The sequence below is a fragment of the Neoarthrinium moseri genome (assembly GCF_022829205.1).
Source record: "Neoarthrinium moseri strain CBS 164.80 chromosome Unknown scaffold69_Wmoseri_CBS_16480, whole genome shotgun sequence".
NCBI lineage: Eukaryota > Fungi > Ascomycota > Sordariomycetes > Amphisphaeriales > Apiosporaceae > Neoarthrinium > Neoarthrinium moseri.
The window spans coordinates 102890-124752 of NW_026055183.1; the positions used below are offsets into that span (position 1 = coordinate 102890).

General features: G+C 52.4%; 7 protein-coding genes across 7 annotated transcripts; 2 read left to right on the forward strand and 5 right to left on the reverse strand.

Annotated features, from left to right (window-relative positions):
• Positions 1-2859: 2859 nt before the first annotated feature.
• Positions 2860-3799, reverse strand: JN550_011530 (uncharacterized protein; the record flags this gene model as incomplete). The annotated part of the gene is made up of 2 exons (XM_049309905.1): positions 2860-3514; positions 3573-3799. 2 exons carry the CDS (start codon positions 3797-3799, stop codon positions 2860-2862), a joined length of 882 nt encoding a protein of 293 aa, XP_049166506.1.
• Positions 3800-5011: 1212 nt separating this feature from the next.
• On the forward strand, positions 5012-6779 carry JN550_011531 (uncharacterized protein; the record flags this gene model as incomplete). Its single annotated transcript, XM_049309906.1, has 8 exons — positions 5012-5151; positions 5210-5800; positions 5848-5990; positions 6052-6205; positions 6255-6336; positions 6387-6478; positions 6540-6673; positions 6733-6779. 8 exons carry the CDS (start codon positions 5012-5014, stop codon positions 6777-6779), a joined length of 1383 nt encoding a protein of 460 aa, XP_049166507.1.
• Positions 6780-8306: 1527 nt separating this feature from the next.
• On the forward strand, positions 8307-9877 carry JN550_011532 (uncharacterized protein; the record flags this gene model as incomplete). The annotated part of the gene is made up of 3 exons (XM_049309907.1): positions 8307-8849; positions 8951-9527; positions 9603-9877. 3 exons carry the CDS (start codon positions 8307-8309, stop codon positions 9875-9877), a joined length of 1395 nt encoding a protein of 464 aa, XP_049166508.1.
• Positions 9878-10176: 299 nt separating this feature from the next.
• On the reverse strand, positions 10177-11283 carry JN550_011533 (uncharacterized protein; the record flags this gene model as incomplete). Its single annotated transcript, XM_049309908.1, has 1 exon — positions 10177-11283. One exon carries the CDS (start codon positions 11281-11283, stop codon positions 10177-10179), a length of 1107 nt encoding a protein of 368 aa, XP_049166509.1.
• Positions 11284-12099: 816 nt separating this feature from the next.
• On the reverse strand, positions 12100-14754 carry JN550_011534 (uncharacterized protein; the record flags this gene model as incomplete). Its single annotated transcript, XM_049309909.1, has 5 exons — positions 12100-12372; positions 12443-13123; positions 13187-13904; positions 13956-14461; positions 14524-14754. The coding sequence occupies 5 exons, from the start codon at positions 14752-14754 to the stop codon at positions 12100-12102; spliced, it is 2409 nt and encodes an 802-aa protein (XP_049166510.1).
• Positions 14755-16412: 1658 nt separating this feature from the next.
• Positions 16413-17630, reverse strand: JN550_011535 (uncharacterized protein; the record flags this gene model as incomplete). The annotated part of the gene is made up of 3 exons (XM_049309910.1): positions 16413-16937; positions 16988-17307; positions 17378-17630. The coding sequence occupies 3 exons, from the start codon at positions 17628-17630 to the stop codon at positions 16413-16415; spliced, it is 1098 nt and encodes a 365-aa protein (XP_049166511.1).
• An 829-nt stretch (positions 17631-18459) lies between these two features.
• Positions 18460-21255, reverse strand: JN550_011536 (uncharacterized protein; the record flags this gene model as incomplete). The annotated part of the gene is made up of 1 exon (XM_049309911.1): positions 18460-21255. The coding sequence occupies one exon, from the start codon at positions 21253-21255 to the stop codon at positions 18460-18462; it is 2796 nt and encodes a 931-aa protein (XP_049166512.1).
• Between the last annotated feature and the right edge of the window lie 608 nt (positions 21256-21863).

A 21863-nucleotide genomic window follows, 5' to 3' on the forward strand; every position in this document is an offset into this window, starting at 1 on the left:
CTTACTTCATGCCTAGACACCTTCTGCTCCCTTTGCCAAAGACAAACGACCTTCGATCCAAATCGGGTCTGGTCTTTGGGTTCATCTAATACTCGGGCTGAAATTCATTCGAATCGGGAAACACCTCCTCACTATGATTGGAAATAGCGGTCGACATCCTTATGGCATCGCCCCTAGGATTGGTGTGATATAACGGCCGGCTGTTCCATTTGCCCTGGTACGGCAAATCTTCCGACCCCCAACTGCGTATATTTCGTCCACGAAGTTTGGGTCGTTGCAATGAAGCTCGTTGGGGTTGATGCGAACAATAGGCCCTGTAGAATCCGCTCAGCTCTGCGCCATCCACAGTCGAGTCGCTAGGCGTAAGGAAGACCATACCGTACTTCTCATGCATCGTGCGAATCTGTGTGGTGTATTTCCCTGTGCAGATAACGTCATACTATAGTTCGGGAAAGTAAGTCGCAGCTACCAACTTTGGTCCAGGAAACGAGCAAAGCGGGTGTGTTGGTGACACGTTGTACAGAGCTTTGAGTAGGTGATAGCATACCCACGCCAATGCGACCGTGTAGAATGTCATGGGGGCTGAACCTAGTAAGATAGCCGGGATGACAGTGGCGCCATCTGCTGCTGAAGTCATCGTGAACGTCGGGGTTCCAGGTCTGGCTGTTTTGGTTGATTTGCAAATTCAGGGGACGGGGCAGTATGCATCTTTCCGATGGTCCAGTATCTTAGGTCTTGTTACTCTTCGTTGGGCGAAGTATTCGCGCCATAAGAACATGACGTCCACTATCTGATAACCGCATCTCGCAACGCAAATGATTAATGAAGGCCAAAGTGTGCCCAAAGCTGTAGCTCTGATTGGCCAATCGATGATCATCTCCTATACGGTCGGCTGCTGCGAGGATGGCTATCAATATAGCAAGTGTACTCATGCGCCACCGTAAACTTCTCTAATAACAGTCAACCTGCACTCATCAAGTGCGACTCGTGAGCAGCTACAGAGCAGGCACTGCCAGATAGGCCCGCTCACACTATTCCCATGGAACCAATAAGTGGCGTGGTGTGGAACGCGCACCTCTGAGAGTCCTCTCGCCGAAATAGACACCAGCCTGGAATGCCACATGCGACAGTCTGCGGGGAACCATATACCGGCGGGCTTGTTCGAAGAACTGCCTGACTCTGCAAATAGCCCGTCACTGACTGTCCTGCTCTAGAGCAAAGGGAACCAAATATATACGCCATCACAACTAATCGCACTCGCTTCTTCTCTCTGAGTTTTAGTACGCGATTCTGCTGTCCTATACGTGAAGATAATCGGTTTGGAGAAGTTAGGGCTCTTCCCTTTGGTTGTCGACCTGCATGCGTTTGCCAGGGCGCTAGCAGGGGATTCAGGGGTAAAATTTTTGCTAGTCCCGCACCAGCACAATCAGTACTTGATGAGGCCTCGAAGGAGAGCAAAAAGAACAACAGAACTGTCTCTTTTGAAGAAAGGATCAAGCCCGTAGCCAAGAGCCACATCTGAATTTCCAATTGGGCTTTCAAAGTCCCGCAAAAAGAACACGCGGTGTCTCTTTCGCAGAGACGCATCAGGAATTGAGCCCGATGCGGGGGTCGAACCCGCAGCCTTGAGATATCACATTACAAGAGCGACGGATCACAATCGTAAGAGTCTCACGCTCTACCGATTGAGCTAACCAGGCCTTTGTCGTGTTAATTCGACCAGATGGAGCTGGTTTGTTGAGGTGGCTCGGGGTTATTACGTACTGTGTTCAGGTGGCTGTGACTCGAGGCACAGGCATACATACACACATGTGATTGTTCTGGGGCGGCTAATCTAGGGGGTTTCATCCGTCGTTTGGTATGTGGTTCTCTCACATCAGTGGCGGACCGATGTCTGCCCTCTCGAGGACGGGCTCTTTCCCGATAGTGAAAAGCATACATTGCTTCGGACGACGTTGAATGTAGGTTTCCAATAGCGGGATTTGTCACGCCTCGATTCGGTGCGGAATCAGTCTTGCCAGTATCAATTTAAGCCGGTGCTCGCAATATCCTCAAGGCAGCTGAGTTATTTGGTATTTGTATCGTTACACGCGTACTAGTAGTAATTTTTTGAGAGAACTCCGAGCCTCCCGTTGGATTAGATAGTGAACGGATCAGCAGCAGAGCCACGCCGATTCACCCGAGCTCAGTGGATATGACATCGCTCGCAATCCAGATTATAGTTCTCGGATAGTGTTTCGATCTCTGCCATGTTTGCCAGGTCTGAGATCGAGTTATGCCATGACGTCGAACTACGTACAATTATAGTAAGCGCTTTCCCATATCTTATTTTCAAAGAGAATCATCCACCTTGCTCTGGGTAACTCCAATAGGTCCTAATCTCTCTCAAATTCCCGATAAGGGCTGGCGGATTATCCAGACCCGGGATATGCCCTCCAAAATCGTGGTCTATTGACAAATTGTCAGCAGGTTAACAACCCATGCTGGTCGCTAGAGTGCAAGGGCAAGAGTGTAAATCTTACATATATGTGAAAACAGGTTGCCAACTGATGGAACTACGTCTTTGGGCCAGAAAACTGTGTTGTACTTGAAGCTACTGAATAGCATAGGTGCACTTGTCCGCGCTTTGCTATAGCTTGACTTGAGCGCATTGGGATTTTGCGCATACGTGAAAACGGAGGAAACGAAAGATTTTTTAAGGTAGTATAGAGAAACATGTTGAAGAATCTTTTGGTGATTTAGAAGCTGGCGGTGTTCCTGCCCTTGGATCGGACCCTGAAGGCTGCTTAGCTACGATTCGGCCTAGATTAGCAGAGTGTTGATGGAGCTTACATTCGATGAAGCTCTCCCCGATCCAAACTAGCTGTCCGACAGGATTATCAAACAATGCGAGGCCAATGGTGTTAGGCTGGATGAGGCATTAGTGCATTGGGAATAGGCAGGTTTTGATCCCCTTGTATGATCGGCAACGACCTTGGTACTCTGTTCCACGTTGTATCCGGACCGAGTCGTCTCCAATTGCAAGAGTCGATCTTGTTGAAATTGCGCGTCCGGGTCGAGTTTGATGTTCCGCGCTGCAATCTCATCATCGCTGAGTGGACGAAAGGGTATGGCACAAAGCTGCGCTGCACCGACTGTCATGTTGAAGTTATCATACATACTATATGCCACGACGCTGCCCCAGTCTGTCCCATGAGTTGCGAACACCTTGTATCCTAGGACATCAGTCATAAGCGTATTCAAGATACGTGCTGTGTCATCCAACGTCCAGTTGACTGGAGGTACGCTGGAAAACACGTAACCCGGCAAGGAAGGAACCACCACGTCAAAGGACACAGTATCCCCGCTTGATGTGTGTGATACCGTCGTCAATGGGTCGATTAGCGGGATAAACTCAAGAAAAGAGCCAGGCCAACCGCGATTTAGAATGAGAGGTATCGCATTTGGATCACCAGACTTTTGGTGGATATGGTAGACTGTGATGTCTTCGACGGTGGCTGTGTACTGATGGTACCTGCCCCAACATTAGCCGATGGAATTTCGAACAGTATGCTCGACCACAGCTAACAGACCTATTGAGAGCAGCTTGCTCAACGCTCCAGTCGAAGCTCTTAGTCCAAGCTCTTTGAAGTGACTTCAAAGCGTTAAGGCTTATGCCCAACGACTCGGCGAGCCTGGGATACTCTTCGTGGACTGGTAGCTGGGTCTGATCGACCAGCTCTATCATGTGGCCAAGACCATGGGTTAAGTCAATGGTGAAATTGTCAACAGCCGCAGGGGAGCCGACACTGGCTAGCATTCCTGGAAGAATGAGTCTGGAATGGCTGGGTTTCATTCTTCAATACTACGCGGAAACGTTGCGATATTTGGATCAGTTGACTTCCTAATCGGTTCGTTGTGTTCCGAAGCTTTGAGGTTTGAATATGTCGCCACCTGTTAGTGACATAGCCCACCTGTTAATCACAGAGCCAGATTGCTGGCACCTGCGACGTCTATATGATCTGACCGGCAACATATTAGCAAATAGGGACCAACACCATCCAATGAGCTTGTGCTCAAGTTTATGATCGCTATAGTTTGCAACTTATCATACTGCATGCAGAATCATGCCCACACTCATACAGCCGAGATATCTTTATGTCCAAGTGCCACCCGACAACTGTCGCCAGCTCTTGCAGTTGCCACAGAATGGTCTAGTTTTACGCGCTAAGTTAGCAGCTGTCTTAGAGCTAGGCGCATCACCAGCGATTCTGCTTGGCGTATGACTGAGACCAGATTTCCGGTCCTCATCCAGATGAGAGCAGCCGACACTACCTATACCTCCTCCAGATCATTACTACGAGAAGATAGAGGATATGTCGCGCAGCTGTGGCTTATGAGAGTTGTTATCTTTTTTGATCAAAACTCTCGATGTTCTCAATATGCACTCAATATAGATACATGAAGTAACTAGGACCTCAATGATGTGCCTCTTATGTGATCATATACGATAGGCCTTGCAGCCAGGGCAACGAACGCGCAGAACTGCAACTAGGTAGGCGATTTCCGAGTTCGGAAGCTATATTCGGTAGGGTTGTCGCCGGGACTCTCAAAGTTAGGTGGAGTAAACGGCCCTCGGTTTTGGATGGTTGGAAGTTCGTCGTCCTTCGAAAGCGCATACAATAGCCAAATCCGGCTCAGAACCAGGCACGAATCAGAGAATCTCTGCGGCTGCGCCGAGGTCTGGACTGATAAGCAATTGATCACATTCGCTTGTCATTGCTAATCGATAAATGCGCGCCGGATCCGCGACACATCCCTCCACACTAGGCGACTCGTAGCTTGGAAATCTGGTTCTTACCGAATTGGGAAGCTCTATGCGGACCATGGAAGTGGCTTTGAAGATGCCCTTATAAGACAATCAACCACCGACAGACTGAGGGACCTGCTCGTCAAAGCTGCAAACCTCTTTCATCTTCAAGAAAAAAGAAGAAAGACATATCACCCGGTCTTTTTCAAAATACCAATCAAGATGCCTGGTGTTCTCGAAACCTCGGTCACGACTGAGATCCCTGGACCTCTGTCCAAGGCCAGCGCGAAGAAGCTCGACGCTGTTTTCGATGCACGTGCTGTGCACTTCGTCGTCGACTATGACAAGAGCAATGGAAACTAGTAAGAAGACCGAGACTCGTGTGTCTCTGATAGAATGTTCTGACCGTGGCTCCCGCAGCATCGTCGACGTTGATGGCAACAAGTTCCTCGACGTCTACTCTCAGATTGCATCCATTCCCGTTGGATACAACAACCCCGCCACCATCGCCGCTGCGCAGTCTCCAGAGATGATTTCTGCGCTAGTGAACCGTCCCGCCATTGGAAACTTCCCATCGAGCAAGTGGGGAGAGATCCTCGAGAACGGCCTGCTGAAGGTGGCTCCCACAGGTCTCGACAAGATCTTCACCGCCCAGTCTGGCTCAGAGGCCAATGAGCTGGCCTACAAAGCCTCGTTCATGCTCTACCGGCGCAAGGAGCGCGGAGAGGGCGTTGAATGGAGCAACGAGGAGATCCAGTCCTGCCTCAACAACGCCAAGCCGGGCTCGCCCGACCTTGCCGTTTTGAGTTTCGCTAACTCGTTCCATGGACGTGGTTTCGGCAGCTTGTCAACCACTAGGTCCAAGGCCGTTCACAAGCTTGATATCCCATCGTTCAACTGGCCCCAGGCCCCTTTCCCCACCCGAAAGTACCCCTTGGAGAAGTACGAGGCTGAGAACGACGCTGAGGAGAAGCGATGCCTGCAAGCAGTAGAAGATTTGATTACATCATGGTAAGTAGACCTCGTCGCCAGCTGATGCATAAGCTAACATGAGACAGGCACTGCCCCGTTGCCGCGCTCATCGTCGAGCCCATTCAGAGTGAGGGTGGTGATAACCACGCCTCGCCTGCTTTCTTCCAGGGTCTGCGGGATCTTACCAAGAAGCACGGTGTGGTGATGATCGTCGACGAGGTCCAGACTGGTGAGTAGACATCGGGTTGAGCTCGAAACTCAGCGTCTTGCATGACACTGACACGCACTAGGCTTTGGCGCTACTGGCAAGTTCTGGGGTCACGCACACTGGAACCTGACATCGCCCCCTGATATTGTTACTTTCTCCAAAAAGGCCCAGACTGCAGGCTACTTCTTCGGCGACCGCGCTTTGATTCCCGACAAGGCTTACCGCCAGTTCAACACGTGGGTATCTCTCCCTGATCCATATGCGATACGGTCTAACAGTCACCAGGTGGATCGGCGACCCGGCCCGTGTGATTATGAGCAAGGCTGTCATCCAGGAGATTCTTGCAAAGGACCTCGTGGCACAATGCGTAGGTGACCTCGCTGGCTAAGCTGCATCATTCATTCTAACATCCAGTAGGCCCGTGTTGGAGACGTCTTGTACGCCGAGATGGAGAAGCTCGCACAAAAGTACCCGGACCACGTACAGAACCTTCGCGGCAAGGGTCAAGGGTGAGTCAAAGATAACCAGTTGCACCTTTTTTCCCCCAAGAATACTACTGACATTTTATAGCACCTACATTGCTTTTGATACCACGGATGCCGCCGCGCTTGTCAAGAACATGAAGGCCCTGGGAGTACTTACTGGCACATGTGGTGTACAGACCGTCAGACTACGACCCATGCTCATTTTCGAGGAACAGCATGGTAAGTGACTTTCCAATATTTTGCATCTGTGCAAGAACGATTGCTAACTATCGATTCAGTGCCTACTCTCATTGCTGCTTTTGAGAAGGTCCTTGGAGCTTTGTGAAGCTGCTAATAAAGCTGCTTTCTATGACGAGGTAACTGATGCCTACCAGTCCACGAGGCCACTCCAAGTATGGCCCATAGGGCTGCAATCATGTCAATCCATTTTGATATGATAGAGACATCGACCCTCGCGCCCCCTGAACACGCGTGAGTGCCGCGGCAGCGACTCGTTACCATAGCTACGGGTAGGCGATTGGGTCAAGGAGTGCCAGGCCAGGGACTGTAATGATAATGAGATGAATAAGATATTGTACAGCTATGATTTGAAGCGTAAATATCAGTGCTCTGTGTCGGCGATTCTCAGATGTGATATAAGAGCTCTATGAACGAGGCTGCATGCGGAGGGCTACCGCATGATCTGAATGGCAGAATTGCGTACGCGTGCGCGTTCGCAACAGATGACAACGAAGGCTACATGGGTACTAGTCTCGAGAAGCTTATAAGGCACAAGACCCGGCCCGGCGTTGCAGAATGCTTCCCTCGCGGGGCGGCCTTCCCGTGCAGTGCACCTACGGCTATCGGTATTCGTGCGCGTCACTGTATATGTGCCCCGCAACGCCATGGATGGATGGGCATACCGAGAACTTCTTGCCCTGTGGAGTCTTGGCATTAGCGAGCCGGCGCCGGAGTCTTATCAGTCCCTCCCGAGGTCTTGCGACAGTTTTTGGCAGGGGGTTCGCCGGTTGGCCACGACGCATAGTGGCAGGTGTTTACAGCGACGAGCACTGGATATCGCCACCATTCACCCCGTCGCAGACACAGAAAACGTCCGAGTGAGATGCCAAATGTGAGCTATGGCTTCAAGGGCACCTATTGAACAGTCTGGGAGGAAGAACCTTGCACAGAGTTGTCTAGTGCGGTGGCAGACAGCTTTCCGAACATGGCCTGGGAGACAGTGCTCAGGTGGAGCGCTCAAAGCCTGCAGCGCTGTCGCAGCGCAGTGATAGCTAACCCTATCTTCGTGAGATAAGCCGGAATTGTGCTGTACAGTACAGTAGCTCGCCAGTCGGGCAACTACGGGTCTAGATACAGCGATGCACTCAGGGCACTGATGGAAACTTGAACTCGCAAATGGGTTCAGGCGGTTCTGACACACTAAAATTGTTCACGCGTTCCAGGATCGGCCATGATTCTGGCGAGTCAGGGCTTCACCAGGATGTATGTGGGGTCGCGGTCGAAGCTCACTACCCCGATTACCTTCAGAGCCAGTTACGTCTAGTTCTAGGGAGTGATTACTGCTCAACCTGGATTGCAATATGATGATTGCTCTAATCTTCATTGAAAGTCATTTTCTGGGTTCTCAATATTTCGCTTACTCGTTGTGTGTCACCATATAGCGTAGGACACTTGATATTGACGAGCACGTAATTCCTGCTCGCTCCTGGTGAAGTAGGTTACCGTAGGTACGCCATCCTCTTAACACTGCGGTCAGCAGCACAGCCGTCCTATTGCAATTATACTTCCCAATGAATCGGACATCATAGTTACTAATGCTTTCGTATCAGTCACTGTCGTCTCAATTCTTCAGATGGCAAGCAATCCACAGCCTACACGCTCTCCGGTACCCAACCCGGTACCGTCTTTCTGGACCGCGTCCCCACGTAGCCTGGATGACCACCGCAGCACAGCAGAACTTCCCAAAGCATGCGACGTGGTGATAATCGGAGGAGGGTTTGCTGGAGTCGCTACCGCATACCACTTATTCAAAGACAATCCGAACCCGCCCTCGATTGTGCTATTAGAAGCCCGGAAAGTCTGCTCCGGAGCTACAGGCCGGAACGGTGGTCACGTCAAGCCCGACATGTATTACAACGTGTCCAAGTATTCTAAGCTGTACGGAGCCGAAGCTGCAGCTGAGTTGGCTGCTTTCGAGGCTTCGCATGTATACGCCGTCAAGAGCCTCGTGGAGACCGAGGGGCTGGACTGCGATTTTCAGCTCACACGCTCCATAGATGTCTTTCTCGACCCTAAGCATGCTAGAGAAACAGAGGAGGCGTATAGAGAACTCGTTACGGGCGGCGTGGTTGATTTGCATGACGTAGCATTCACTCCCAAAAAGGACGCCGAGAGGGTGAGTTCATTCCTATTTACGTTCCTCTCTGCACAACAATCCCCGGAATCCGTCGAGAGTCCCCGACTAAATACGCTAAAGCTCATATCAAAACATAACAGATCTCAGGGGTCAAAAATGCCCAGTGTTGCTTTTCGTTCACGGCGGCTCATCTGTGGCCATTGAAGATGGTACAGCAGTTGCTGGAACGGCTGCTTGTGAAGGGTTTGAACCTGCAGGCAAATACTCCGGTAACATCGGTCTCGTCAACAAGAGACGACCAAGGTTTATGGACAGTTCACACGGCGCGAGGCACTATTGCCACTCGCAAAGTAGTCTACGCCACAAACGCCTATACGTCACAGCTCCTCCCTGAGTACGCCAATCGCATTGTGCCAATCCGCGGCGTGTGTAGCCATATCGTCAGTTCAAAGGGTGCACACAGTCCTCATCTCGTGAACACGTACGGTATTCGGTTCAACTCGCGCCACTACGACTACCTCATCCCTCGCGCCGACGGGAGCATCGTAGTTGGCGGTGCCGGGCAAAGGTTCTGGCATATGAAGGACCAGTGGTTTGACAACGTCCGCGATGATGAGCTTGTGGCCAACGCTGTTCCGTATTTCGATGACTACATGCAACGAAACTTTCGCGGGTGGGAGTCGAGCGATGCAAAGGCGGAACAGGTTTGGACGGGAAGTAAGTCAAGGCTCCTTCACAAAATCACCTACCTCAATCTTCATAGACACCGGACAAGCTAACGAGGGTCATCAGTCATGGGTTTCAGCTCCGACTTTATGCCCCACCTGGGTCAGGTACCTGACAAAAGTGGTCAGTACATAATCGCCGGGTTTTCGGGGCATGGTATGCCGGCGATACTTTTGTCGAGCAAAGGCGTGGCAACCATGATCCGGGAAGAGATCCCGTTCGAGAAATCAGGACTTCCAAGAGTGTTAAAAACAACTCAGGAGCGGATCGACGCAGAGCGGAATCTACTTGAAGAGTCTATGCGACCATTGTGGGACGGGAGCTTCACAGCAAAGCTTTAAATTAGTCACAATACGATATACCTTTTATACCATAGTCAACCCCCAGGTTTGCAGGTGGGTTGCGCTTTCAGGGCCTCCAAATGCAACAGATTATGGACAAACCCAACTCCCCCTCGATGATTCCGATAAGAAAGGCCATGCACGGGACATGTCTCTGTATAAATACTAAGATCCTAAGATAAATGTACCGCTATACGCAGTCGGCACAGCAGATGATGTTTTTGGAATAAGCTTTCAAGTGCTCAAAAGTTCAAACGCTGTTTATTGGTCTAATGTCTATACACAATGGGTCGTAAAGTCTAGATCTGGATCTCCTTCTTAAACTCCTCGCTGAAGGGCCAGTCGGTATAGCCCCTTGTCTCTCCAGCATTGTAAAATGTGTCACGGTCATATGGTGTCAGTTCAATTCCCTTCAGGATCCTGAAAGGTAGATCGGGCGTCGAGATGAAGTGGCGACCAAAAACAACCACCACGTCCCTGTCCTTGTATTCCTCGTCCACCAGGCGCTTGGCACTTTCGGGCGTGAATCCACCGGCAATGAACACGGGCGACGTGTTGTCCCATACCTTCACAGCGAAGTCGACTCCCTCGGTTGCCTCCGAATCAGCGTTGCCGCTAATGCGCGACTCGACGAGGTGCAGGTAGGCCAGCTTCTGTGTCTTGAGCTTGTTGATGACGTCTGTGAACTGCGGGACGGGGTCCTTCATCTTCATGCCCTGGAAGTCCGACCACGGCGATAACCGGATGCCGACCTTGGCGGAGCCGATGGCGTCGACGACGGCAGTGGCCACGCCGATGGCAAAACGAGAACGGTTCTCAACACTACCACCGTAGTCATCTGTCCGCTGGTTCGTGTTGTCCTGGATGAACTGGTCGATCAAATAGCCGTTGGCGCCGTGAATCTCGACACCGTCGAAGCCTGCCTCGACGGCATTGCGAGCGGCCTGCGCGTAATCATCGGTGAACGACTTGATGTCCTCCTTGGTGAATTCCTTGGGCACAGCCTTGCCTTCGGCCTCGGGGATGGCGCTAGCTGATTTGACCTCAATACCCTCCTTCTTGGCATGGTCTGGGTTTGCTACACGGCCGAGGGCCCAGAGCTGTAGGTAGATAAAGCTTCCCTTCGCGTGCACGGCATCCACGACCTCCTTCCACGCCGCAATCTGCTCCTTGGACCAGATGCCGGGGACGTTGGGGTAGCCGCCAGCTTGCTTGGAGATAAGGGTAGCCTCGGTGACGAGCAGAGTTCCTGGCACGGACGCTCGTTGGGCGTAGTATTCCTTGACGAACGGCAGTGGCACATGGTTCTCGTCGGCCCTGAACCGGGTCAGGGGGGCCATGGCGATGCGGTGCTGCACGGTGGCATTGCCCACCTTGAGGGGCTGGAATAGGCGTGAGGGAGACATGGTTCTGATTTGAACGTGCAAAGTAGGTCTATCGGGAAAACGTCAAATCACCACAGAGAGACTTCAAATTGCTATCCTGGACTCGCTATCTGATCCAACTTGGGAAAACGATGGTGCTTAAGTATGAAATCGCTAGCAACACGGCCTATGTGAAGCGCAGGCGCATTAATAATGCGTTCGAAAATGACCTCATGGAAACTCTGGGCTGTCCAGAAAGGTCTACGGTCTTCGGCATTTCGGGGACTAAGTGGGTAGAGTGGGAGCACGCTTGTCGGGGCGTTGTTATGCGATGGCCTTGCCTTTCGATTTCAAATCCAGCTAGTTAAAAGTTGCAGGTACTATGTAGTTCCTCTAAACCCGCCCAGCCTGTGCGCCTTGACGGGCCCGGGTGACAGAATTTTTCGGGAATGGCTTACAGTGGGTTTTCTTCAGCGGCTGGCAGGGGCTGGCGTGCGGTGTCAGCATCCGCACGCCACTAACACTAGGCCACTCAGCCCCTGATTAGAAATCGAGCTCGATAAGGCTTCTTCCCGTACTACCCATCTGTCAACCACCCGTCCACGACATATACCTATTCGGGAGTTTATCAACGCCATCCAATCAGCCTCAGCTGCACCGCATGGTCAGCAGATATCGTGCAATTGCTGACGTGAACTCCGGGCTTGATCATCCGATCCACGTTCGAGTGCATATCAAGAAGACCGCAATTGTATCCAGATGCCCGTTGAAAGAAGAAAGTCAACCGCTGTGATTTCCGATGTCTACAACAGGACCAGGCTTTTTGTGCATGCAATGCCCTCTTCAATGATCTGCGGTTTACGCGGTGAGAAGTTCACCTTCACAAGACGTCGTTTGCCTCCACGCGTTTTCAGCGATGGCATGCGCCCGTTCCAGCCTGGCAATCTGCTGATTGTAGCCGTCCCTCTTCAACAAAGTAGCTTCGTCTTCGCGGGCCAGCTTCTCTACCTCAGCTTCCGACAGGCCAAGGATATAGTCCGTTGATAAGCCGCGCAGTGGTCCTTTTTTGTTCGACACGAAGTCTTCGATCACGCGTTTCGTCGTGAACTCGATGAAAGTCTCCAATGCTAGCTGTGGGCGAGTTAGCTGGATATTCTCCCAAGGCTAGACACCGTTCCAGGTCCAATGAACAGCCACTTACCTCGTAGTAGACTTGAAGGACGTCGTGAACCTCGTTCTCCATTCTCGTAGCCGCGTCGAAATGCAAGTCAACCAGGACCAGGTCAACTTTGTCAATAATCGTGGACGCGGTATGCTGCCCACGGTGGAGCCAGTCCCGGAGATCGTCTATGTTACGTCGGAAAGCATCCTGGTATCTTTTGATTCGCCTTTCTTCCAGCGACTGCTGAAATCGCGGGTTTGTTGTCTGCAAGGGGAAAGATTTCTCCTGCTCCATGTAGTCTTCCAATCTCTTGCGAGCTTCTTTGAATTCAGTCCGGTAGAAATCCATCACTATACTCTTCAACCCTTCCATAGCATCGGAGCTTAAGTGGCACTGTTCATCAACGTACTTGAGGATCTCCATAGCTGCCGCGATTGTGTCTTGGGCCACGCCTCGAAGATGGTCAAGTGCTATCTTGGACCACTTTCGATTTTGCTCATTGTAGAGTTTAGGGAAAACGTCAGTGTTCAACAGTCCTGGAAGGCCGGCGTTTTGGAAAACGTCGATCTCTTCTCGGATTTTCTGGCGGATAGGCGATACTTCTTTCCTAGCTTGAGCAACAGTCCGAGGTGGACGCTCTTTCACCTTTTTGGCCTTTGACTTCGGTGTTGGGCTAGCACTAGGAGTGGGTGGCAAGACTCCAAAGGTGAATTGCGGAGGCTATTACTCAGTGGCGGTCAGAATTGATATGTAAATTGCGCTGTGACTTGCAAGATCGCTTACCTCATGCTGAGATGATGCCGTCTCTTCCTCTGAGTTATCTTCAGGTTGACCAGCGTCGCCGAGAACGGGATTGAAGATGTCTTCGAACTCGAATTGATGCCCGTTGAGTCTCAAGTAGCTATCGAACTTACGGTTTCTCATTGCAACAAGATTCCGAACTCGCATACCTTGTGAAGGAAGGTGTCCGGGCTGCTCCAATGCCAGTTTAGCAGCCGAGTGGTATCTATGGACAACATCATTGAGATATTGAACACGATCTTGGTGTGATGGCCGGGGAGCTCCCAACGCCTTCCTAGCTTGGAGGTTCTTTTGTAGCAGATCCTGCACCTTGCTTTGGAGAATTGGGAATTCCTTGCGAATTCTCGAGCTGAGGAATTGTGCAAGGAATTTCTTCAACATCGCAGATCCTCGCCGGCTCTTCGGAACGTTCGTCCAAGGATCTTGACTGAACAGTGATGCCTCCGAGGCTTCCAGATCGAAATCAGGCCCATCCTCGGTTTTCCTGTTCCGCACCACAAACCACCCATGTTTCATTGACGTATAGTCGTCTGCAACGTCGGGTTTAGTGGCAGTACGGACAACCTCGCGGGCTTGTGAGGAATCCTTGGCTCTGTCACACTTGGTGAATACACCGATAAGCCGGCTTTTCTCCACGTGTTCGCCGGCCAAGTCGAAGATTCCCTGGTTGGCCACGTCATTGGTGGCATCAGCCACACAGCTGTGTTGAGATTAGCCTAGGGGTAGGTATTAGAAGTAGTTCGATTCTTACATGACAAGATTCTGTGGCTTCTTCATATACTCTGTGACCATTCTCTTGACGCCCGCCATTTCCTCTGGGTGTACATCTGCGGCTGTGGAGAAGAACCCCGGGATGTCTAGTATGCTGAAATGTGATCGATTAGGACCGCTGAGTTCCACCCTTAGAACCTCAGTCGCAAAGTTCTTTGCGCCTCTGTGCTTGCCACGGTCGATTCCCATGTAATCCTTTTGCACCTTTTCCACGATGTCAGAGAATCTCTGCGCACTCAGCGTCTCACATCTCTCTTCGAAAGACTTATAGGTGTCATTAGCCCCGTAGTTGAAGAATTCGTTAAGATCGAAGTCCGGCTTGACAATCTTGACGATGCACAGATTCGGGGAACCAGGTGGTGTGCGTCGAGACACAATGCGGGTCGCGAAGCGCGTGCAGCAGCCCTGGCCTGTTGGGAAAGGGATCTCTACAAGGCTTTGGAGCAGGGAAGACTTCCCAGTAGACTGTCCTCCTACAATAACGAGCTATTACTCGAAGTCAGTTCGAGCTTCTGTGTCGCTCCAAAGAACAAAAGGGGGTTGCTTACTTGAGGGATATCGATATCCTGGCCGGCACCGCATGTTTGGAGTTGATCGATTGCATCGAAGAGAGTGCGGCTGCTCTTATTGTCAAAGGGGTTTTCGGCAACATGGTCATGTGAAGGGCCCTCCTCGTCTTTGGGCTCTCGTTTAACAACCTTTCCATCATAAGTTAATTCTTCAAACAGACTTCTCTCCGGACCGACCACAGGCCGACGGGATAGAGAAATTGAAGACATGAGGCAACGGTGTTGATTCAAATGCAATGAGAGCTTAAAAATATTGATGAGATGAGACTATAGCCGGGGAAGTGTTATCATAGCTGGGCTCTCGTTGACATTTATACCCAACCGTATCAATCTGGGAGCCAGCCGCAGCTTATTTCCCAGTAGAGGCTGGCTCAGTTTCATCTTCCTTCCTTGATACAGAAGCTAGTCAGACATGGCATCGAATCACATAATACGGTGACTGGGCCTAGGGATTGTGCATACCGCAGTAACACATCCGCAGCCTTGTGTTTTGCAACTTCTCACACACTCTGGAGAATGATCGGCTCTTCGAAAAGGGCCAATCAAAAGTTTCCAGGAAACTGCAAGGCACTTTGATCGACACAGCCACGAATTAGCGAACGAGGCAGGCATGGTTTCAGCCAGAATGCACATAAGCTACCATGCAACTCGGCGATCACTGAGTGACCAAGTGCCGCGCGTTAACGGCTCAAGAGGCCACTGTTGCCGCTGGAGATGGCGAGCCGACGGCCACTCGTTGTCTCTTGGCCAATTGCTTGTGCCAACGCTACAGACAATATCAAATCACAACAGTTCAACGCATCTGAAAATAGACTGTTGGACTGGATGGGTCTATTGATGGACGCCATAGTACCTGCCGCCGAGAATTGCAAAGCGGTTCAGGAGGCGGCACAGCGATTAGACTTCATCCCAAAGCAACGCACCAAGCATGCAGAAATGCAGGAAAACGGGGTTCGAAACAGTATGAGGCTTCTGCAGGGGCAAAGGATCACACAGTCACCCCAGCCATCCCTCGCTCTGTCCAATCAACGTCTGGGCCGATATCAGCAGCGGCCCGGGCCGACCTCTCGTGTGCCCGAAGACCGCCTTGCCGCCCGGCAATGTGGGGATCAAAGCGGCGCAGCAGCGAATGGCCAACTTCAGGAAACGAAACTTACCTATGCCGAACCAGAAAAGGTCATTGGATTAGCCGCGTGCCCTGAGAAATCAAGTTCAGCCTTACTGGAACCAGGCAAGGCCGCGTGGCTGGCTGACAATATCCATGGCAATGTCCATCTTTACGGCCGAGCAACCGGGTTGGGCTGAGAAACACCTCAGGGCAAAGAATGAACACGACCTAGCTACCTGAAACGGGTCGCCTATTCCCCGGCGGCTGAAGGCAAACCACTGACTCGCTCACAGCTCATCACAGTGGTCTAGGGGAACCGGCCCAGGAAGTAATCCCTTGGAACTATCTTGTCAGCTTGGTTTCCTGGCGGCGACTTCAGCTTCACTCCAAGTGGAGTGTCTCTAGTCCATGGTGCATATGCACTCTTTCTATTGGGGCAGTCATTGGCGGAGTATGCGCCGCGGATAAAAATGACCGTGATTGTATCCACTTTCGAGAAAATGGTAACATCTCCTCAGTCTAGTTGTTTCCACCTGCTCTGCATGTAGATCCCCGAGTGTACTCGTAGCTCACGATGGCGTTGCGGGCAAACCATTTTACTCTTACTTTTCTCTGCATTGTAACATGATCGCGCCTTCGACGGCGCCGTGCCGCATGGAAATCATTTATTCGCATTCTCTGCGCTAATTAGCTATTGCAAGCTACTACTCGAAAGCTTCTCCAATAAAACTATCCGCCAAATTCTTGTTCTCAACTCCTTCTAGTTGAAGCGACGGCTCGAAATGTATGACTGGTATGCGGCCATCATGTCCATGGGGTTGATCACATTGGCGCGACGAGGCACAGCCAAGTTGTATGGGTAATCGTCTCGTCTGTAGTTGTAGTGCATCTCCAGGCATACGTGTTTCATGGTCTTCTCCTTCGCTTCCATGGTACCGTCCTGCAATGCCTTCTTCACTCGTGGATAGACCTCCTCCATACAGAATCTGGCCATCGTGGCTGCAATGTGATCTTGGATGTTCGAGCCATTAACTTGACCGACCAGAACTGAGCCGGGGAATCGCCAGGCTTCCGTAATAGTGCCCCACGTCGGGCTTGTGATGTCGAGGTCCATCATCAGGAAAGATGCATTGGGACAGCCATCATTGTAGCCTGCCGACTTAGCCTTGGTGTCGAGCGCATTCAGTCGCAGTGGTGTACCCAGAATCTGTGAGATAGGTGAGATGGCGGATTGATCGCCGCCCGCGAATGGGGCTTTCACAGCCACTTGCCCATTTTGAGGCCGCTGACTCTTTAGGCAGTCATGAACAGAGTGAAACTTGGTGACAATAATACCATCGTCTTCTTTGGGAGAATGCAATCTGTCTCTCTGGCTTCATGGTGAATCGAGAAGTCCACCAAGTCTCTGAAGCAACTGAGGGAAATATCAAGGTATTCGTACTCCCTAGGTTCCTCCTCGCCGGCCTCTTCCATTTGCAACATTTGCTCGTAGGTGTATTCGATCATCGTGTATGCTAGGACCGGACCCTTGAACTGCAAACTTGGGTTTGCAGTGAACGGGCGAACGGCTGTGGCGAAACTTTGATTAACCGGAGATTGATCGTATTGGAACACACCGCCAGAGAGGAAGCGCAGCTTTGGAACTGTTGGTGCGCCTGTTGATGTTCACGTGGGTATTTTCCGTGCTGTAGCCCCTTCCCTTTGGACCAAGCCAATCATACGAACCATCAACGGAAGGGAAGTCATCAGTGTTGGAGATTTGTACCCAGACTGGCTTGGGAGCTGTGGATTCGGTCAGGAAAAGCAGAGCCTTGTAGTGATCAGATGAAGGGCGGGGGCCCATCTGCGCAAACGGCTTGCAGACCAGCTTGTGCGACTCCCGGTCAGTCTTCTGGCACTTGCGAGAGCAGTAGTGCGCGCTCTTACACTGGCCACAGGCCGTCGCGTCCGGCCACATGCAAATGATGCAGTGAGCCATCTTTTCTTAGTTTGAGTGGCTGTTGTATGCTTGGATGGGGGTTATGGAGTGGTGAGTGGTGAGATCGAGAGGTGGTTATGCGTCCCCGGACAGTGAATGGAGATGGAGGTTTGTGTTGGTTCGAGTTCTCGGAGAACTGCCTTATTTTTAGATGAGATCGCCGCAGAGTTAGGCAAGTGAGATTTCATGGTATCCCAGTGTTCTTCTGTGGGTATTCAATGTGGCAGTCACACCCGAAGTTTGGAATGAGAAGATGAAGGGGGGAAGGCTGGGGATCTCGAGTGATTATGAGATGAAGAGATGAGGAATCAACACGAATGACCTGCAGATAAAACTTGAAGCTTGTTCAATGTTCGTGTTGAGTGTATAATTTGGCATAATCTTGTGGTCTGGCCAAGCCTTCCCAATATTAGGATGAGAAGGTCAACAGTGAAGGGTTGAAAATCTATGGCAATTGTCAAGTCAAGAGTGGACAAACAGCGAGGAGTAGGCAAAGTGTGAAAAAATGAAACGCAGTTAATAATCAACTACCGGTATCCTTCCTATATCCGTGTCATAAATAGCTAGAATGGTACGAAGCAAGGGGATACAGCAGACATCCTAAACTACGGAGCAGAAGCGGAGAGCCGCTCTTCATGGCAACATGGCACTTCTTACATGGGATAGGAGAGAGTTCGTATAAATCTTAACTTCTATTCGTGATTGGCATTGCTCATCCAAGACTTATATAGTGTACAGGCGAATGGAACCCGGGTAACACAGCGCTAAAACTCCAGCCTCCCATGCGAATTTCCGATAAAACAGACGCGCGAACAGTCCATTAAGATGCCTACATGACGGCACAGTCCCTATCCCTCTGCCCGCCAGACATGCTGTTCTGGGCCACGGGGACCGGACGACCTCTACCCACTGGAGTGCCGGGCCCAGCCTGCCCGGAGCTGCTGGGGGTAACGGAAGGCAATGTCGGCCGTCTTCTCGCAGTACTCGCACTGCCAGGGGTGCTCGAAGGATGATTCGGATGGCCCGCTGGTGGGTTGTACGGCGTTGCCTTGCTAGCTTGTTCGTAGCTGGGTGGTGCATCGTCCTCTTCATTATTTCCAGGTCGGTGCGTTGTTGATGCAGCTGGGGGAACGAGAGGCCGTACGTGTTGCGTGACAGGTCGAGCACCGCCGCGGGCAGCGTTACTAGCTCCGCGGACTGGGATGTTCACAGAGGTTGAGCTGCCGCGAGCGGAGCCCATGCCTCCCCTAGAAGCGCCGCGCCCGCGAGTCGAGGGGCCAGTGCGTGCTGTACCGCCGCGTCCTTGCTGTTCTATGAACTGTTCTGATAACTGACTTTCTCTCCGGCGGGCCTCTTGCTCTGACCTATGGCGTTCGTCCTCCTCTTCTTGCAATTGGAGTGCGAGGGCAAGGTCACGGTCTTCTTGTTCGTGGTTGGCCGACATGGGCGATGCGGGTGGCTCAGACTGGCTGCTTTGATTTCTGCCCCCTCGACGACTCTGGACAGTTTGCCATTCCCCACCTTGTGCATTTGAAGACTCGCCGTCGGCGTACCACGACCTAGGAGTACTTTGAGATTGTCCATGCTGTGGACCGCCAACGAGCCTGAAGTCACCAGAGAGGAATTCAGTCCGCTCTCCGTTGACGTCAACAAGAGATTCCCAGACGATCTCGTCATGCGTGTAGTAGCCAGCGTCGGTCACGAGTGTAAATAGTTGTAGGGTTTGGGGATGGCGGTAGAGCGTAGAGAAGTGATCGTTTCGGAAGAGAATGGAGAAAGTGCCAGGCGGAATCGCTTTCGTGACCACTTCCAACCCCCAAGGGGTAAGTTGCGTCGCGGATACGTTGAGCCATGACTTGATGGTCAGTATGTCCTGATACATCTGCTGTTCTTGTTCTGTAAGACCCGTGTCGGAATTGCTGAGTTTATCCTCCAGCTCCTCTTCCCTGAACATCAGATTCTGGGCCTCGTCGTAGGATGAAGCCTGTCTGTTGAAAGCCTCATAGGCTGGATCATCCTTGGGTGGGAGCCAACCGTGAATGAGGGGAACCGAGAACGTTGCGTAAAGCTTCATGTCCCTGGTGTCTTCAAAGGTGCCTGGTATGCAATCGCCGCGCTCCGATGGGTGTACGTGTGTCAACGATGTGCGTTTGTGAGCAGTGATCAACTCAGGCGTTGGCACGTAGCGGGGGTTGACATTCATGCCGGTGTGAAGGCCCTTGAGGAATGCGTAAAGTTCAGTGACGTCGGGAAGTGAAGCATCAGACTTCGTTCTCCTCGGAGACATGAGCTCATCAAAGACGGCTTCGAGAAGCAGGGTAAGGCTGATCTGCTCCCTGGACCGTAGCGTCTCCACCAGTACTGTATTGGTCAAGTCGGCGGGAGTGGTCAACGTCAAAGCATTGACAAGCGCGACCAAGGGACAGGGACCATTGGCGTTCTGTACGAGGATCGGCGACCTTCGGGGGTTCTGCCCAGTAGACGCATCATACCAGTTGATATTCTTGATTTGATAAGTTTCCGTCTTATTGGCCGCGCTAGGGGTGCTTGGCCGCGGAGGTTGGGAGGGAGGTACTTCTAATGACTGTCGGGGAGGCAACGTTGGTGGTTCATCTGAAGCTTCCTCTGGTGCAGCATGCTGTGTCACCGGAGGAACCTTTGGTTGCTGCGACTTAGGCTCATCCTGAGCGTCGACGAAATTCTCCCAGGTGCTCTGTCTTGAGAGACTTGGTGGCGCCGGGGCGGGCTCGTGGTCAATCAAATTCCACTCATCGTTTGATGTCCCCTGAGCTGGTGGTTGCGCAACGGCCGCGGCAGGTCCTTTGCCCTTGTCCAGAGCACCGAGATCATCCCAAGCATGTGCATCCTGTGAGAACTCCTGCTCCTCGTCTGACTTTTGCGGCATGGACGGCAGAGACGGTTTCGGGCCGTTGACCTGGCTAAACTCGTCCCACGCAGGCGATTCTCCATCTAAAGGTAGGGATACCAGGGGAGGCTTTGGCGTAGACTGGGAGGGTGGAGGATGTGCGGGTGCCGTACCCCAGATGTCCGGCTCGGCGTCGTTCGGGTGGCTGACGGGCACCGCAACAGAGGGGCCTTGACCCGAGTCTTGGACTTCGATGGCTGGCTTCCACGGGTTTGTGTTCTGCTCCGAGTCGGCCACTCGCAGCTCGGAAAATGCTTCAGTCGGTGGGGTTGGAGATGGATTACTCGAAGCTCTGGAGCCCTGGGCCGCCTGGGGTGAAGGGCTGCGGTTGACGGGCTTCCGCTTGAACGGATTCGTCTCGAGCTTCCCGCCTGGCCGCAGGACCGTCGGCGTGTGCTCGAGCGTGACTTTGGACTTGCCCCCGTCGGCTGATGCATCTCCCCATGGGTTTTCTTCTTCTTCGCCGAAGGGGCTCTTCCCCGCAGCCCCGGGTCTCAGCGGCGAGGGCACATCTTGTACACCGGGCGCTGGTGAGCCACGGGTCTGCTGGTTCGCACCCGCGCCGCCCCATATCTTCTCTCCATCGGTGTCCGAGTCGGTAGGAGACCACAGCTCCTGCCTCACGCCTTCGACACTGATTGCAGGAGGAGCACTGGGATTTATGGGCGCATTCTCGGGGACTGACTTTCGGGTGACCATGGCGATACAGGGCTTGTCTGTCGGCGGGCAAGCCACGGCCTATCGAGGTCTTCGTGGCTGGGTGCGAAAAGCGGCAGTAGGCCCGGCCAGTGGCAAGGCAGTAAATATAGCGAATGGCCTCGCGAACGTGAGAGATCGATTACGGCGCGGTTGTGGTCGAGCTGGCACGGGAGCTGGGGGAGCTGGGGGAGGCGGCGGCGGCTGGGTGTGGAAGCTCCAATGTTACGTCATTCGGGGACACTGGTCGCCTGGCAATCGCTGAATCGAGTCCAGGAGAGGTCGTGATGATATAGGGGTTCGACGGCCGTCGCTGGGATCGGTCGAGGGGGAGAAGCTGGCAAAGACTCGAGGGACTAGAACATGGATCACACACGGTATATCATTCAAGCAACCACAAGCGACGAGGGCCAGCGGGTTGGATCGTGGACGGACTGCCCAGGTCTTGGAAAGCCGCTATCCGGCGGGAGGCAGAGCTGTGGCGGTGCGGGTGATGGTGCTGTGGTGTAGGTACTAACTTATGTAGCACGGCGAGGGGCCTCCGCTGTAGCCACCAACTCGTACTGGACTGGACGGGGGCCCGGGGTAAATTATGGGGCACGGAGTACTCG